The 17,036-nt window shown below is 49.6% G+C and overlaps 1 protein-coding gene across 3 annotated transcripts in view; it reads right to left on the bottom strand.

Moving 5' to 3' along the window:
• Nucleotides 1–439: 439 nt before the first annotated feature.
• MFHAS1 (multifunctional ROCO family signaling regulator 1) overlaps nt 440–17,036 on the bottom strand; it is a 34,664-nt gene continuing 18,067 nt past the window's right edge. Inside the window, exons 2-5 of one of the 3 annotated variants that reach the window (XR_012764075.1) lie at nt 6,060–6,186; nt 4,148–4,578; nt 3,239–3,350; nt 440–2,645 (exon numbers count right to left, since the gene is read on the bottom strand). Coding sequence is in view for 1 of the 3 variants with exons in the window: in XM_075421541.1 (XP_075277656.1) it covers nt 4,575–4,578; nt 6,060–6,186 (131 nt within the window). In the remaining 2 variants the exon portion in view is untranslated. Of the gene's footprint in view, nt 2,646–3,238; nt 3,351–4,146; nt 4,579–6,059; nt 6,187–17,036 lie in introns of those variants that run through there. The other 2 variants (XR_012764074.1, XM_075421541.1) reach the window with 2 other exon arrangements.

The following is a 17,036-nucleotide window of genomic DNA, read 5'->3' as shown; positions in this document are numbered from 1 at the left end:
CCTATGTTGGCAAGCGGAGGCCCAGCTGTCTCGCTGCTCTTGCCTCTGGACAACGTAGCACTTGAGCAGGGTTTGCAGGGAACGAAGCTTTACAAGAGAGCAAACAACATGGTACCAACGAGAACCACCGAGCTGGCCTCACAAACCCGCAGAACATCCTACACGCAGCAGCGAAAAAGCTGTTCCCTGGGAATCGCCTGCCTTGCTGGAGCAGGCAGTGGTTCACAGATGTTAATCCCAACAAGTGGCTCCATGCTCAGATTCACTCAATCCCAAATCTCATAATGATACTGCGAGTCATTTGCTAACAGTGCTCCTGAAAGCTCTGGCTCCTGGATTCAGAAAACCCCCGCTCTGTAATTAGGCGCAGACCCTTCCACAGGCAGGGCCCAAGCAGGCACTGGAAGAGGAAAAACAAATCAAACAGCCAGGCCTCTCCTTGAGATTGAAATCACTTTTATTTTCAGTTGTTTTGGCGAGGATGTGTGGGTGAGTGTGGGTCCGGTGCGTGTACGTCTGGGCATGCATGTGTGTGCGCGCAGAGTCCTGCCCAGTGATGTCGATTATATGAATACCTGCAAATACAGTCCATGAACTGAGCCATGAAGCGCGTGATGGGTGCTACACCGAGGCCCACTTCCTCGCCTCTTCTTGTGCTTACTGCAGTGCAGCATCGCCACCTCCCCGCACTGCCGTTCCAAGGATGCCAGCCCAAGATCCCATCCAAAGGGCACAGGAGGAGCTGAGCTCTGGGATGTGGCTCTGCAGCAGCAGAGTCGGGTTTCTACCTCACTTAGTGAGCTTCTAAATACCATTTGCAGTTGCCTTTGACAACCCTATCTGTCTCCTCACAGTGAGGAGCCCTTACTGCTCTGACAAAATTTAACCACCCCAGAGGTACAAAGGAGAAGGGAACAGGGACCCCATGTCAGCTCCAGTGCTACAGCAGAGCCAAGCACATCTTGGGTTCCTGGGAAAGCAGCTCCCAAATGCACTGTTTTCACAGCCACGGTCGAACCGTGGCATGGAGTATGCAGCAAGGGAGACAAGCTGTGCTTCAGCACTCCCCAGTCTCTTCGATCTGATTTGAGAGACCACAGTGCAGGTTAAATCCGAATCTGGTCTCTATTTCCGTTTAAAGCTGAATCCCCCAAGCTCAGAGCAGAGACAGAATGCAGAAAGAACAGCACTGCCACAAAAGGAGACTAGTCAAAACACATCCTGGCCTGGTGGCAGGATGGAAACAATCTTATTTCTCTGACCTTTTTGCCTTTAGCACAGTTAAAGCAGAGGTGTCCCATCACCCAAGACCCTCTGCAGTTGCCAGAGGCCTCCAAGTACCCCTGCAAGCCCTAAGATGAGCCAGATGTGCAGCATCACCCTTTGGGCTCCCTCTCACTCTATTTCAACAGATTTGCGTGCTGCTTAGGGGCATGAAATTTCTCACGTTACACAGACCCAGCAGAAGGCAAAGCTGCTATCCTGGGAGTTTCACTTGGACGGACGCAGGTTTGAATCCCAGGTTTTGCTTCAGAGCGTAACACAAGGTATTCCACAACATGTTGCAGCTGCTGGAAGTCCTGCAGTGCAAAGCAACTTGCCAGCTCTGCTTCCAAACCTGTCTACACCAGTTTCAGCAGGAAATCAACTGGTCAACAAGCAAAGGGTCTGCAAACCACTAAGCAAAACCATCGCAGTCCTCTTGAGTGAAGTAGGCATCTAGTACCAGGAGATACTCCTCCTATTCCAGAGGGGTTAAATTCACTGTCATCTCCATGGGGAGACAATTGATGCCCCAGTCCTTTCTGCCCTCTTCAGAATACACTTTCAGTATGGCTGCAGGGTGCTCCACAGAGGCCTTAGTTGTTTCTAACAGTTCAGTAACTCCCTGAGCAGGGACAAGAACAGGAATACAATACACGTTCTGAACTGGGATATCTCTGCTTTTAGGGCACTGTCTTCAAGACCTCTATCCTTGTGGCTTGACTCACGAAAAATGACAGATCCCTCAAAAATACGGGGCCCTCATCCCTGGGGCTCAGGGATGTTAAGTGGGGTCTAAAAGGCAGCAGCTCAGCAAAGGGACACTGTGCAGAGGATTCCAGTTTGCATCCTTAAAAGAGAGCGCCAGCAAAGTCAGAAGGACTGTCAGCCACTTGGCTCGGTTCTCCCGCACAGATCTCCCACCTGGCAGTTGCAAAGGGGAGACGTTTTTTGAACTGCATAGAAAATTAAATGGCTTTTGCATATTAAAAAAATACAGATGAAAACACAGTTACAACAGTTACTAAACAGTGGGCGGATGAGCGATCACATTTCATATTAAATAGACGCAACTAGACTGATCTCCATACTGCCACACTCCCAGCATCACGGCTTCAGTGCACACAGCAGACTGAGTGCCTGCAAAGGCCAGGTAACGCCGTGCTCCCGCCCAGGTGGCATGCCCCGGCAGGAGGGCTGCGGTCCCAAGGAGCAGGCCGTAAGACGTCTGCTCTGTCCTCTCACTCCTTCAATGCTCACGCATCCCAGACCAGATGGGCGCACTGGGAAACAGGCCTCCGGCTGGAAAAGGATTCCAGTTTGTGGTTTCTTTACAATGTGGTTTCCACGCAACGTCACAGCAACAAATCGCTAGTTTCTTCCTACGGAGAATGGAAAGAGAGAGGTGAGTAGCAGCAAAGAGGAGGAGAAGGCCACCCAGCACGGGAGGTGACAGTAGGGAATGCTCCAACATAAGTTCTGACTATACCAGGGCCCTTCATGTCTCAAGGACAGCAAGACTCGGGACATGGGAGTTTCCAGCACTATTCCTGACGCCACTCAAAGATCTCACGTCCCTTCCACTCCACCTGCTGTAGGCAATTGCTAGTCCCCAATTTGTGTACAGCGGGACAGAAGCACAATCAATTAATGCTTCTCACTGATGTAAGAAAGGTTCAGACGCTCACTGCCAGAGGTGGCAAGTCAACACATGAAATCTGAGCCCAAGCTCTCTCCTCAGCTGGAATGACACCCTGAAGAGATGTGAAGCTGCCTGGGCTGCCAGCTTTTATTTGCCAGCTTTCCCCCCCGAAGTAATGCACAATGGCTTGATCTTTTCACCCAGCCTCCACAATCTCCCGCTAGAGTGGACTCTGCCCTGCATTTCCCAGTGTTAAGTTCCTGCCAGCGGGGATATTTGAAGCCCTGCACACAAGGCTGGTATCTGAAGGACCAGAAGCCAGGGGAATGTCACCTGTGCAACAGCAGCAGGTCCCAGCGGCATGCATGTCACGTCTTGCACTGGTTGCAGGCCTGGCCCGCATCCTGGTGCGGACTGCCTGCTGACCAGTATCACCCATCCCGCCCTGTAGGGTTAAGAGCTGTATGTTAACACAAACATTTGAAGTCCCTCATCTCTCAGACCTCCACCAGCATCTGATGAAGGGATCCTGGCTCTGGAAATGCCTGCCTCCTATTTGATTTACACTAAATCAAATATTTGCATGGACAGTCCAGTTATCAGTGCTCAGCTGTAGGGCACAAACTGACAGCAACATCTTAAAGGTCCTCAAAACCACCTAGTCAGGAGAGAAACCAGCACTGTGGTGCAGTGCTCAGCCTGCCCTTTGCCACATCTGGCTCAGGGGAGAATGACTGGCCACAAAGCACGGCTGCCAGGGCCAGCCCAAGGGGATCTGGGCCAGTTTGTACAATGCAGCCACACACTGCTTCGCTAGATCTCCACACAAAGATGCCTGGGTGGCTTTGCTTGGAGGAGCACCCAGATGTAGGTTTCTACTGTTCTAGTGGCCACAATGCATGTAGACTACCGCAGTGGCAACTCCAGAGCATCCAGAAGTGGCAGACCATGAGCTGTTGGGGCTAGTGATAAGGAAGAAATGGCAGGTGCCGGGGGCACACTGATGGCCCTTCTTCTGTCTCTGCGTGATTACAACACATCCTTACTGCTTCATGGCACAGCCTATGTGAACATACAAGGCAGGACACATTTCCCAGCCTGCTCCTCCTCCCACTCTGCCAGCCACCACCCAACCCTGCTGTGTGGGACACAGCCAACCGTTTTGCAGCGGAGCAATTTTAAAGGCTTTACAGCATCAACCCCCTCCCCGACAAAGCCTTGGCCAACTGCCACAAAACTCACTTGTCCAGGAACAAATCCAGGGAATCCCGCTACAGCTCATTTCAAGAGACTTTCCTCAAAGCAGGTCTGAATTAAATGGTACCAAGAACATTTTTACATTCATCATGAGATCCAAATGGGTTTTCAACACGCGATCAATGGGTCCACAGAATCCTATCCCCAGTGCTTTCCCTCTGGCCAGTGGCCCTGCCATCTTCAGCAATCGTTTCGCTTCATGCCTTGTTGTCATCCCCGACCTCCAGGTGACTGCGTCCACTCCAGCCACAAGGCCTGCACCTGGGAGCTGCCCCCGCCCCACAGCGTTTCAGAGTCCAGAGTCCCATCGATCCCCGTCAGCATGCAACTCCACAACTGGAGAGACGGGAGCACTGCAGAGCATCAGCCATGTTCTGCCCGGTGGAAAACCTTTGGCACCAGCGCTGACGATTTATCTGGAAGAAGAAACAATAAAGTCATGTAGCATGAGCGGCAGGGTTCATAGCGCTTGCGATGAATAACTGAAGACACAGAACTTTCTCTAGGCTTCTTAAAGACCTCAATCTCTCTATTAAAAGTAACATAGGCCTTTTTGAGAACACAAGTTTCCTGCCAGCAGAGTGACTGTGAAACTGGGGCACAGTTGTTAGACGTTATGGAAGGCAGGCTGGAGGACAGGAGGACAAGTGCACAGGCATAGCCTGACAGCACAGTACAACAAAAACTGCAGGCTCACATTAGCAATGTGCTGTGCCAAGTACACACACAGGAGAAGCAAACGAATGGACAGTGGTGACCTGTGGCTCAGTATCAGGGCAGCTACCTTGTTTCCTGCCCCAGGTGGGAACTTCAACGTCATCTTCACACACAGCTCAACAGCCACCCATCACTGAAGCTATTCTCCAGCAGGATGAGTGTACTTTGGGGTGGGAGGGTACTGAACAGAGAGAACAGCATCCAAAGCTACTTTCAGATACTGAAGTGAAAGTAATAGGCATCCACATGCATCACGGCAGCAGCCACCAGCAAGGCACTTGGCTTGCTCCTCTAAGCTCCCTGCCAAATTCCCTTGTGTCACTCCAAGGAGAGCAGGCCACGGCTGCATTTCGGTTCTGCAAGAAAACCAATGCATCAAAAAGCCAAGGCACTGCCCCTTTCTGTGAGCGTTGTTCCACATTTGTTCCCACCACAACACAGCTCTGCTTTCCAAGCACATCTCCACTCTGCGGAGTGAAGGACAGGCAGGCTATTGATACACAGGGCGGCAGGGCTTCTGTCAGGAGGGTCCTCACCAAGTTGGAGGACTGGGCCAACAACAGTGCTGTGAAATTCAGCAAGGACAAGCGCATAGCCCTACACCCAGAACAGGACAATCCTGTGCACCACCACAGCCTGGGGTCCAGCTGGCTTGGGATCTGGTGGAGAACACACTGAACACAAGCCAGCAGTGCATCTTCATGGCAATGAAAGCCAAGCTGTTACCAAGGAAGACTCAGGTGGGACAAGGAAGAGAGTTCTGCCCCAGGAGAACAGTGTAACTAGAGTCCAGAGAGGTGGTGGCACCTCCATCCTTGGCGGTATAAGGTCCCAAGCAACCTGACCCAGCTGTGAGGGTGGCCCTGTTTGCAGCAGGTGGTAGACAGACACCTCCAGAGGTCCTGTCCTACCTAAACCTGACCATGACTGTATTATCTCCTGGTCTGTCCTGCTTGCTGTATGTGTCTTGCATCTGCCACAACACAGCTCAGAAACACCTCAACTCATTTTACTGTAACTCTTATCCTTTGAGCAGGATGTCTATATCTACAAATAACTAGAACTGTCCCCAGGCTGTGGGGCTGCTACCTTCCAGAAAAAATGCTTAGTGAGGGCATGTTTTACATAGGCTTTCTGGTGGCTACTGACAGGGGAATGGGGGTCTGCTTTCAGGTCTTACTTGGAACAAGGGCTGATCACAGTAGGAGTGGGGGGGTAAACCAAGGCAACATTAACTCGCTCGCTGCCGTTCTTGGGACAGATGATCTCCGTCAGTCCCTCTGGTCTCGGCTGACTCAGCAGTTCTCCTGTGAATAAGGGGAAACAATGAAAGCAATTAAGCATTGGCAAGGCAGTTTTTGAAATTTTGCTTTTAGCATGGCCTTCCTCTCCCCCTCCACCAATGTCCATGACCGACGCAAGTGAGCACTGTAAGAGCAATTACTGGTCCTGCAACCCACATTCACCCGTGTAACCATGGTGAATGTCCTGGTGATTATAGCTTGGAGACATGCTGCTCCACACAAACATAACATCTGCCATCTTTTCTGTCTCTGCTTTGAATCACCGCACACAGGCTTGAGAGCTCCTTAGGGACTCACAGCATCTAGATTGAGCCTAATGAGATGGAGGTTTCAGGAGTAGGTGTTTTAATTAGGCTTTGGGGGCAGATGGGATCCAGAAGTTTACCTTCAATCTCCATGAAAGGGAGGAAGCTGACCTGTAGCATCAGCAGGATAACTGGCAGATAGAAAAAGCTACAGATACAAGCCGTATTATTCACATCTGCATACTACAGCCACCCACACCCACAACACTACCCAAAAAGCAGCTGTCTTTCAGTTCAAGCAGAAGGATGCTACCAGGACCCTGCCAAGACCACCTTCTTTGGTATGAACCAGAAAGAAGACGGTTTGAAAGCAATGCCACAGACATGATTTTTGTATCACTTCACTATTTTTCCTCTAAGAAAATCCAGGGAGGACCTCAAACCAGCCACAGACAAGTGTGCCTGACCTTTTCTGAACCCATGTTACCTCCTGTTCTGTCCCTGAGCAACCTTGCCCATAGCAGCTGTCCAGATGTTGCTCCAGTACTGTGATGTCTGAGCTGTAGCTACCTAGCAGCTAGAGAGACCCTGCTGTTCTGTGATGGCTGGTCAGCTGCAGGGTGCCTCTCTCAGCTGACAGAACAATATTTAGAAGCAAGTAAAAATACTCGAGAGGTTCCCTAATGCCCCTCTCCCTGGGCATGCTTGCCACAGCTGCTGCGGTACTGCTGCTGTGTCCTGTCCGGGCTCTGGGCCATACGATACTCTGCTGAGCATGCAGATCCCAGCTCCCAGCGTCAGCTCTTCCCTAATGGAGGCAATACCAGCTCTGCGAGCCAGCAGCAGCAGGGGACTCTGTGCCACACAGTATCCCTCTGTCAAATGAGTTACGTCAGCTCCGCTGCTGAAGTGCCAAGTTGGCAGCTCCCCACCACTGGCACCCTTGCAGCATGCAGTCCAGGGCACGACACAGGTCAGCACAGTGAGAGGGGAAAGCCAGGTGCCCAGCTCCGAGGAATACTTCTCCAATAGCAACTCAAGTTTCCTCCTGGCTCCACTCCACACATGACTGGCCCCAGCAGAGCAGATCCCCCAACCACTGACATGCCATCTCCCTGGCGTAGTCCAGCCACAGCTTAGACACCCAATAGCACCAGAAGCACCTCTTGATACCATGGTAGGTAGGGTCTGCTCTCAAAGGCAATATGGGGTGGCAGCATCCATGCCCAGTATCCTGGTTTTGGCTGCGATAGTTAGGGCTCAATTCTTCTGCTGAGCGTACCCACATCGGTGCCAAACAGCCCTACCCAATGCAGAGGCACCAGGCCACAACTGGCTTGTGCCAGCTAGATCAGTAACTCCCTTTACAGAGCAAGGTCAGCTGTAAGCAGGCTGCAGTCACAGGTCCCCACAAAACTCTCTATACCCATCAATCTAGCAGCCACCGTGAGCTGTCCCCACTTCTACTAAAACACTCAAGACAGATGGTCCTTGGACTCCCCTATTTTGAAATGCATTTGCAATAAATTCCTCTGCTGTTAAACAAAGAACATCAGAAAAATATCTCCCTCTGTCTAGCTGTGATTGCAAGGGACCCCAGGAAAACCAGAAAAGAAATCACGTTTTGAAGAAGCACTGCCCAGCCTGTGCAGCAATGACACAACAGACAGCCCCATCATCACTTGGTATCGTGAAAGCAGGGGGGAGGGCTTGGCAGGGAACACGCACACACGCAGCTCCTCTTGAGAGATACCCCACCTCTGGGGCCAGTGATTCCGGTTTGCCCCCATGGTCTGCAATCTGAATTCACATTTGGTTTGAATATCTACCCTTGTCTCACACCCACACTCAAACCTGAAGTGGCAGAGCAGCTTTTAAGCCATGCAGACACGTCTCCCAAAGCAGAAGAATCGTGACGGTATTTACAATTCAAAGTTAAATCTGCAAGGCAGCGTCCTCAATTACGTGAGCTGTCACACACTGACAGCAGCATTGCAGCCCATCAAGCACGTACGCCACAGGGCTCCACGCCCCAGTGATTCCCAGGTTTCCAACCCCAGGTTGACTTCCAAACTGCAGTACTGCTAACAGTACTGAAAACACCAGCTCTGAAAGATGAGCCATAAAATCAGTGCACCATTATGTGCTTTAAAGACAGGGCTAATATCCATTAGATCTTAAACCAGAGGAGTGCAATAAGACTGGTCTGTCTGCTTGAGCCTGCATTCTGATTTCCATCTCCCCACTTCAGGAATCCTTAGATGGAGATTTCTCAAGCAGAGGAGACTGCTGCAGGGTAAAATAGATGCCTGATTTGCAGGCAATCCCCTTCCCACAGCTCTTCAGTCAACCCTCCTTTTCTTTATGGCTTTACCTTCCCCTCTAGCTTGCCGCTGGGGTAAAGCTCACCTCACGCTGTCCCCAGCCCCATCCACGCCTTCTCCAGCCCCACTCCCATTTCCTGCTGACATACACGCTGCTCCCCAGAACAAAGACTTTTCTCACAGTTACTCCATGAGATACTTCACGCACCAAGTGGGCAGAAGGTCCACCTGTGGACCTGTGCATCCCTCCTATTTGTTCCCCACCCAGCTAAGGAATGTCCTGCTGTCTTCCCACCACAGCGTTCTCGTCTCCTTGTCTTTGCAAACTGCTCATCTTTGCTGCACAAACTCATCACAGTACTAAACCAGGCATAACTATCAAAATCACGCTCCACTGCTGACTAAAAGCCAGTGCAAATCCCATTGCAATATGCAATCATCAGAGCTGTAACAAATCAGCATTGAGACAGTGCTTGAATGCAACTCTCCAGGCCCAGAATCTCTTGGAGGTTTCAGAAACCTCACATTTCTATTCAGAAATTATTCAAACTGCAGGATATTAGAAATAAAAGTCTTCAGGGCTGCGGCAGGGTGGGAATGAGGAGATCAGATGAAGTATTGCGCTGATAAAAAATAAAAAGCTACGTGCCTGGCACGGGGTGGTGTTCGCTTGTTTTAACTGTTAAGTTTAGATGCAGCTGGAGCAGCCCGTGTCTGCAGCACTTGTTCTGCCTCTATGTACAGACTAGCCAGTCTGTATTTTGTTTGCACATTCCTTCATGAGCATGTCACAAATTTTACTGGAAATCTCAGTTCTGCCTGCCCCCTCTGAAAGGTTGCCCTGTAATAGCACACACAGAAACCACAAAGCTTATCCTGGTCTCGACAAGGCCTTGGTTTTACTGTTAACTTCCACAGAAGCCACTAAGGTTTTAAGCAAAACTCCAGTTACTTTGTCTTAAGGCTAAAGACTAACACAGTTGTGTTTTTGAAGAACAATCCCATCTTCCAGGAAACAAATTTGCATCACTAAGATTATTCAGCTGATTGAGGAGCATGAGTCCTACTTCCAAAGGCACTTTAATGCTGGGTACTTGCTGACCAAGACTTGATTTCTAGATGCATCCAAGTCTCAGTTCAGGTGACAGCAGAGAGGCACCCACCAAGCCTGGTTAAAAACACCCACAAACAGACAGCAAATGCTTTAGAAGATGCTCCTTTGCTGCCTCTCCATTTACAAAGGCACAAACAGTACAGAGGAGTTGTATCTGTCCCATGGCCGCCCTCCTGGCGTTTCGGCACAGAAACAGGTCTCCACAATTCGGCAAAACGTGCTGCGCAGTAAGCTAAGGCTGAGGCACAAACCGAGACCCTGTCAGGAAACTGCGACGGTCGGTTTTGGCTGCAGCATAAGCTGGTTGGTGAACTCCCCCAGGCAGACGGGTGCAGGGAGTCATGCTGCCCGCACCACTTCAGAGAAACCTGCTACACACACGTGGTCACAGACGAAGGGAGGAACAAACCTTCAGCCATGCCCAGAGCTCTACCAGAAGGGCCTGTTTCCTCTCAGCATTAGCCAGCTCACCCGCAGCAGGTATTTCTATGTCAGCAAGATGGTCTTCGCTGACACTCTTTTATCCCAGAACAGAACACACAGAGCCAACTTTGAGCCACTTGCGCCGGGTTCCCAGGCCAGGCCAATGCCTGCAGCCCGCGAGGATCACTGCATGTGCCAGACACAGCTCAAGCATGTATCGCCACGCAGTGACTGAGGAAGACATTTCTACTGCCGTGTAAGCCCAGGAACACAGAAAAGCTTTGGTGTACAATTTTTGGTCAAGTACAGAGTTAGGCACATTATTCCTCTGTCCCTGATTTACTGTGATTTGGGGAGGGATGCCTCCATCGGAGCCCACGCCAGCAATCAGACCCATGTGTGCTGCAAAGCACACTTCACTAGCCTTTAGGAAATACCCGTGAAATGCCAGATACCCATGACAAATTAGGGAGTTAGGAGGGAGGCTGACAGCAAGAAAAGCGAGTACTTGCAGGAGTGTTCGGTTACTCCACGCTGGCAGCCAGACAAGGCCAGTTGTAAGCCTACTTGGCTGCCTAACAGGGAGAAGGGTTTTGCACGCAAGGAGCAAAATCCCACCCAGACCATTTGCCTTCACGCAGTTCCCACTGCCATGGCTAAGTGGCACAAGGTTCCCTCTTCACATGTCAACAATCTGCAGGAAGGGCACGGGGTGAGAGACTCTGCTCCAGCCTGCTATGCCATCTCCTTTCTTTCAGAGCTCCCAGGAGAATACCTTTGCACAGTATCAGCCTTATGGTGTTTCTGATTTTCATGCTGTCATTCCTGCTGTCAGGATCTGGGGTCCACTGAAACCACCAGCAAGCAGTGGATGAGCAGGACCCTGGCCCTGCCTCTGCAGTGCCACTTTTCTCTCTTCAGTCTGCTTGGGACCTTGAAGATACATCGCCCATGCTTCATGCCAGGGGCATGAGACAGCCAAAACCAAGCTGTTCCTACATCCTGCCCGGCCTCAGCACTGTTCCACTCACTCCACCCCACGCCCCAGAGCTGCTCCAACCATATGCCCACTGTTTTTTGCAGCCCCATTGCTCATTTGCTTTCCTACCCCAAATCCTTTCTCACTCCTCCTCATTGCTGAAGGCCTTTAGACACCAACCACTGCAAGTGGGGTTGGTAGCAGATAGACTTTACATCTCAGCCCCAACTGCTTTTCTGTCAAGCTTCCTCTGACCAATCCGTACTCATGACATCTCTCTGCACAGCACTCAGCAGTCATGCTTTCAGAAAAGCAGAGACTAAACAATTCAACACTGCCTGCATACCAAAAGCATGTGTCCCATGCTCCATTTCCAACGGCAGTCAGAAAGCAGGACTCACAAGAGGGTTCCAGGACATCCCTCTGCTTCACATGCAGTCCTACCCACTTCAGTCCATACAACTGCAAAGAGATGGGGGTTGGAGAAGCTACAGCTTCTCTGCCTGGCTGTTAGTTGTTTTGAGGTTCACCAGCGGAAGCACAATTTGACCAAACCTGTCACAGAGGCAGGATGAGTTGAACAGCCACATGCACAGATTTCCCCCTCCGCTGTAAGCACAGACAATGCCCTCAAACACCGGGACTTTGCAGCCAGCTCCTCTGCAGGTGAGAAATCTGCCAGGAGTCTCAGCAGAAGGAGGGGGAAGGAGACGGTGTCTGACACCAAACCAGTTTCTACTCCATGCCATTTAAATCTTGCCTTCACCCTTCTGCTTGGATGAAATGAATCAGTTGCTTCCTGCAAATGTTGCTGTGTAAAATGCATAAGCTTATTCTCAAGCACTGCGCACAGAAAATACTGCTCTGTATTGGTATGAATTCTTAGTATGCTCCTCACAGCACTGCCTGCATGTCACACACAAAAATATTCCCCAGAAAGTGAGAACTCTGCACTTTCCTTGATTTATTTCTGGAGTCATGAGCGACCTCATCTACCTGGCCTGCTTGGAGCAGAGGATTGGATAGAGACCTCCAAGTTAGGACTTCATTGTCTCCACACTGGAGGCTGTTCTCCTGGCTGCAAACACAACAAAAACAAAGCAGCTGAAAGCAGAGACATCACAACAGGGAGCAGAGCAGGGTGACATCCACATTATGAACAGAAAGTTTCATGAGCCTCACATTGCAGTCCTGGTTGAAGGAGCTTAAAACTAGCACACAAAAACAACAACAAATATCCCAGCCTGTGAAAGTACCCCAGTGGGAGAGACCACTGTGGAAAAAAGCAACAGAGAAGAAAACTCTGTTGATAAACACCGATCGCAACAGCAGGCTGATGAGCAGAGCCACCCATCAGGTACAGTACACACTCCGGAACAAATCAGCCTCAGATTAAATATAGTTTAAAAAGAAAGGGAAGGCTTGAAAACAAAAAGCAAAGCTTGCTCTGGAAATGCGGAGTGGGAAGGGCAACCAGTCGCAAGGCAAAGGACCAGCCTGCAGAGATGAGTCCCCAAGACCAGAAGCTGAGAGCACAGAGAAAAGGGTGTGCAGAGCAAGGAAGAGAGTTAGAGGCTTCCACTGATGGCAATTTGCCAGTTTTCCTTTGAAGGGTTCAAGACCAAAAATGTCAGCAGTGACACCTTCCTTGAACAGAGTAGTCTCCTGTGGGTGCTCAGCTCCACTCCAAAACGTCACAAATCCCAGAGGGGCAGGCTCAGCCTTGGGGCTGCTGGCTGACCCAAGCACCAGAGAGCTTTCCAGCTCTTGCGTTCACAGCACCAGCTGCCTCTTGAGCCAGCACCTCATCTCTAGGCCTCACAGCCCTGGCTGTGGACATGCATATGGCTCACCTTGAATATTTCCCCCAGCTGGCTGCACAGGAAAATGTTTTCCCAAGGCTCTTAATTCACACCAGATGACAGAAACATGAAACAACCTCTGTGGTGGATCTCTGGAAACTGGCAGGAGTGCTTTTCAGCTTGGAGTTGACAGATCTAGGTCAAGGTTCAGGACCCAGAGCCGCAACTCCCCAGGCCAGGAACCCCGGACCTGCTGCAGAAGCTACCCATGCTCTGCTCAAGCCCGAGCGTCTCTCCCCAGGGCAGCTGAGATTGCCCTGCACCTCACCTCCCACCCAAGGAGGTGCCAGGCTAACCACGCTGTTGGGAAACCAGGGGCCATGCTGAAGGGTAAGGTGCCCTGCAGGGCTGACACAGGGAGACAGATACTGTACCTGGCAATCACTACCTCTAATTTTAGCTACTGGGGGAAGGGGAGAGGTCACACAAACACTAGCTACAGACTGGAAGGCTGAAGGGGGTTAAATACCCTTCCCCAAGTCACGACAGGGTGAGCTAGCTCTTAACCCCTCGCTGTCACAGCAGAAGAGGACACTGACATACCGCGGAGGTTGCAAAAGCTCCGGGGAAGCCTCCGGCATGGGTCCGAGCATACCTCTGGGTGGAAAACTTGAGTGGACAGCATTCTGGACGCTCGACTCAGCAGCTACAGGAGGGTAATTATTCAAAACGCCAATTTGCATCTCACCCACTAATTACCCCAACATGAGTTATTTGAGATCATTCCTCACCAGTGTGGCAGTACAAGGTTTCCAAGTATAAAACTTGGAAAACCCTATGTTTGTCCCAAAACATTAGTTAATTATATTTTTCTCAGGCACATGGAAGTTAATTATAGTTAGAACTAGAACTCAATGAAAAGCCAAAAAAGCCAAACCCCACACACTGCACAAACCACACAATTTGGTACTTCCTATCTCCACGCTCACAAAACAGAATGGAGAGAGGAGTAGTAAATCATCAAAACAGCTCCATCAAAGTAACTCCCAGACCAGTCATGAAGGTTTCAGCTCTTCTGTCTCCTTCTGACAGTACGAAATAAGCAGCTCAGAGAAATAAACGATGGTTGACATCTAACTTATTCCCACACCAGTGTGGGTAACTGATCTGCCATCAGTGTGGCTACACGACACATGAAACATCTCTCCCCTCTTTCTGCAACTCATGAAACATCGAGCACAGAGAGCATTTATGCCATCTAACACTGACATTTCACCAAGAGACTTGCCATAAGGGGAGAAGGCTGTGACTTCTGACACCACCGCCCCCCTCCAAAAGATGGGGGGGAGTGGTGGTGAATATGATGCCATTTCCATTCCTCCACTCTGTCCCATCAAACTCAACCTATTTCAAATTGTATTTCAGCATGAGTCTGGCTTCATCTCTACCTGTCCTGTTGGGCACTCCATCCTTCTCCCTGTGCTAGTCACCTCTGCTCACCACTGACCAGAGCAGATACGGGAGAAAGGAAGTGACCAAAGGGGACAAGTAAACAGCGCAGCACAAAGGCTCAGGAAAACGAGAGGGGGCACCAGGGAAAAGCTGAAATAGAAAACAAAGCATCCTCCAAATTGCTGAGTATTTTGCTGCCCTTCTAATATCTAAAAAGCTCCTTGAATTGGCAGGCTGCAGCACAGCACTTTGAGATGACTGCAATACAAAGCTATGAAAAATTGATTTGCTTCATTAACATTTTAGAACCTTATTAGCTGGAACGAAATTGACTGTCAAGGCATTTTAAGGGAGAGTCATGGTGTAATGAGCTCAGTGCGAATTATCCTCATCCCAGAATAGAAACAGGTCTGTCTCCGAGTAACCAAGCCCAGAATCTACCTTTTGGTTATTTTTAATCCCACCCCTTCAGCCATATCTGCGTTAATAACATTAATAGCTGGCCATGTGAAGAGTTAACCTTTGGAGGGGGGCTTACACGACTCAGCCCACAGACTTCCAGCCTTACGCAACTGACGAGGCAGGGCCAAGTCTCAGCCTGCCGCTCTGACAAATTTAGAGAATTAGGCAAGCCTGCAAGACGTTTTTCCTCACAATAGTTTGGCTATGGCATTGCACCCAGAACTGGCTGATCGTTTTTCTGCCTGCTGCAACGCAAGAACTGTAAAGCCTCAAAGCAGGTACTGCAAGGTGTACTTGAAGACAACCAGAGGAAGCAGTCCGGCACTGGACACAGGCTGCAGAACTGCCTGCTGCAACAGGCTGTAGATGCAAGAAGCTTGCAAGGGTTTACGAAGAGACCAGACCAGTAACTGGCAAGCTGTCTTTAAGCATTACTAGAGAGACAGATCCCTGTGCTGAAGATAGACAAAGGCTGAGAGAGCACTTGGGACAAGTTTTTTCCCCAGTTGGCTTGCTCCTTCCCGACAAGATGTCCAGGCATGCCGTGGCTGAAGGTAGGATCCTGGCTATGCAGCCCCTCTTCTGGAAGTTCAGCGAAGTCCAGCTGGGGAGCGAAAGACCTTGCAGCAGCCTTTTACCTTCTGCCACAACAAACCTTTTCTTTTTTTTTTTTTTTCTTTTTAAATTTATCTGCCTTTTTCCAGCCAAGAAAAAGTAGAACAAACCAAAACACACATGCAAGACATGCATGTACATGTGCTGCCCAACAGTCCTCCCTGAGATTAAACAAACTCCTTCCTGGGTAAAAGTAACGTGGCTCCACCGGTTGCTGCTGCCTTAGGGCCATTCCAAGGCTTCAGTATGTTCCACAAACTGAATTGGAGGGAGCTATATTTTTAAACCTGCATGGTAAATGTTCTCTTCCAGATCATTTAAGGTGAGATGCATGCACAATACTCCTCTGTAAAGCTATTTTGGTTACTCTAAAACCCTCACTGTTCAGCAGGACAACCACAGAGCCCACTTCAGCAAAGGAACAATTTTCTTTTACCCTCCCGTTCACTACTGAATGGTCTAAGGAGCAAAGTCTAAACACCAGAAGTCCCACTCAGGCTCAAATAAGTGTTTTACCTTAATTGATCCAACTTGAACTCATCCCTGGTTTAACTATTAACATAACTTTCTATTGAAGCCACTTTATTGTGGAATTTGATCTATCCATGTACATCACAGAATTTATTCTAGGCTTGTGCTTAATTGGAGCAAAATGCCTCCTTGGTGCTTCTCCTACAAAGCTACCCACTTCCTGCTAGTTAATAACTAACACCACACTACACGCTGACCACAGGTATCGCTTTAACTGAGTAGAAAACTGCAGGGTCTCAGCAGTTCCCTTAATTACAAGGACATCAGATCTAACTTGCTTCTCTGCATCTATGTTTCTCCCCCACACTGAAGCTGCATGAGTACATCCTTAGGTCAAGTGTTTCTTCCTTGTGAGACAGAGTGTGATATAGATTTGGATGAAGCCATATGGCTGAAATCAGAGGAGCAGAGCACTGAGACCAATGGCCAACTCTCCTCTTGGTCTCATGAGTAAGGCTGGTGTCTTCTATAAAAACATTGCTGGTGTACATGGCAGTGCCCAAGCAGCGCTCCACAGAGCTCAGAACTTGAGTTTCCCAATGCCAACAGAGGTGGAGAACTGATTTTTGTTTCAAATCTTCTCCATTCATTTGGTTCAAAGTATTTTTGTTATTACCAAAATTACTGTCTTTGAAGTCTGAGTGAGCTGCTGGTTTTGCACTGCCCAGTGGTCAAGAACAAAGCTCTGCCTGTCCTTTTACTATTAAGAGCTTTACAGAATCTTTTTCTACTTGCCCCCTCTTCCAGAGAGGATGAGAACTAATCTTTTACATCTATTTTGCAGCGATTCCTCAGCATTCTTCTCTGAACCCTTTCATTCCCTACTATCCAAATAGGTGACAACTAACAGCTGCAAAGGAAGGCAGTAACTAGTTTTTGCTTATAAAAACTTTTTCCCCACAGGAA

The sequence above is a fragment of the Opisthocomus hoazin genome, chromosome 5, assembly GCF_030867145.1.
Source record: "Opisthocomus hoazin isolate bOpiHoa1 chromosome 5, bOpiHoa1.hap1, whole genome shotgun sequence".
NCBI classification, from domain to species: Eukaryota; Metazoa; Chordata; class Aves; order Opisthocomiformes; family Opisthocomidae; genus Opisthocomus; species Opisthocomus hoazin.
The sequence above is the reverse complement of the archived record's forward strand: the minus strand, read 5'-3'. Positions and strand labels throughout refer to the sequence as shown.